Consider the following 299-nt stretch of genomic DNA (forward strand, 5'->3'; position numbering starts at 1 on the left):
CTTCTCAATCACAGACTCGATCCAGATCAAGGGCTTCACCTGCGGGACAGGGGCACAGCCGGCTCGCCTCCCGCCCTGCTCCTGGGCCAAAGCTCGGGCCCTGCCCCCAGCCCGCGGCACTCACGTGGGTGTTGAGCCGGTAGGACATGAGCTCGAACTCGCCGTCGGGGGGGATGAAGGAGATGGTGCGGTCGTTCTCGAAGCGTGACAGCCGCACGCACTGGTGGAACTTGACGTCCTCCAGCTCTACCGACTTGCTCTTGCCGCCTGGGGAGGGCGCGGCCCCACTGCAGGTGACC

General features: G+C 66.6%; 1 protein-coding gene across 1 annotated transcript in view; it reads right to left on the minus strand.

Moving 5' to 3' along the window:
• Ap1m1 (adaptor related protein complex 1 subunit mu 1) overlaps positions 1-299 on the minus strand; it is an 11,851-nt gene that overhangs the window by 459 nt on the left and 11,093 nt on the right. Inside the window, exons 7-8 of the mRNA XM_033759504.1 lie at positions 125-267; positions 1-39 (exon numbers count right to left, since the gene is read on the minus strand). The exon at positions 1-39 is cut by the window's left edge and continues 28 nt beyond it. Coding sequence (XP_033615395.1) covers positions 1-39; positions 125-267 — 182 coding nt within the window. The remainder of the gene's footprint in view (positions 40-124; positions 268-299) is intronic.

This window comes from Fukomys damarensis, unplaced genomic scaffold (assembly GCF_012274545.1).
Source record: "Fukomys damarensis isolate Sample0158 unplaced genomic scaffold, DMR_v1.0_HiC HiC_scaffold_37, whole genome shotgun sequence".
Lineage (NCBI taxonomy): Eukaryota > Metazoa > Chordata > Mammalia > Rodentia > Bathyergidae > Fukomys > Fukomys damarensis.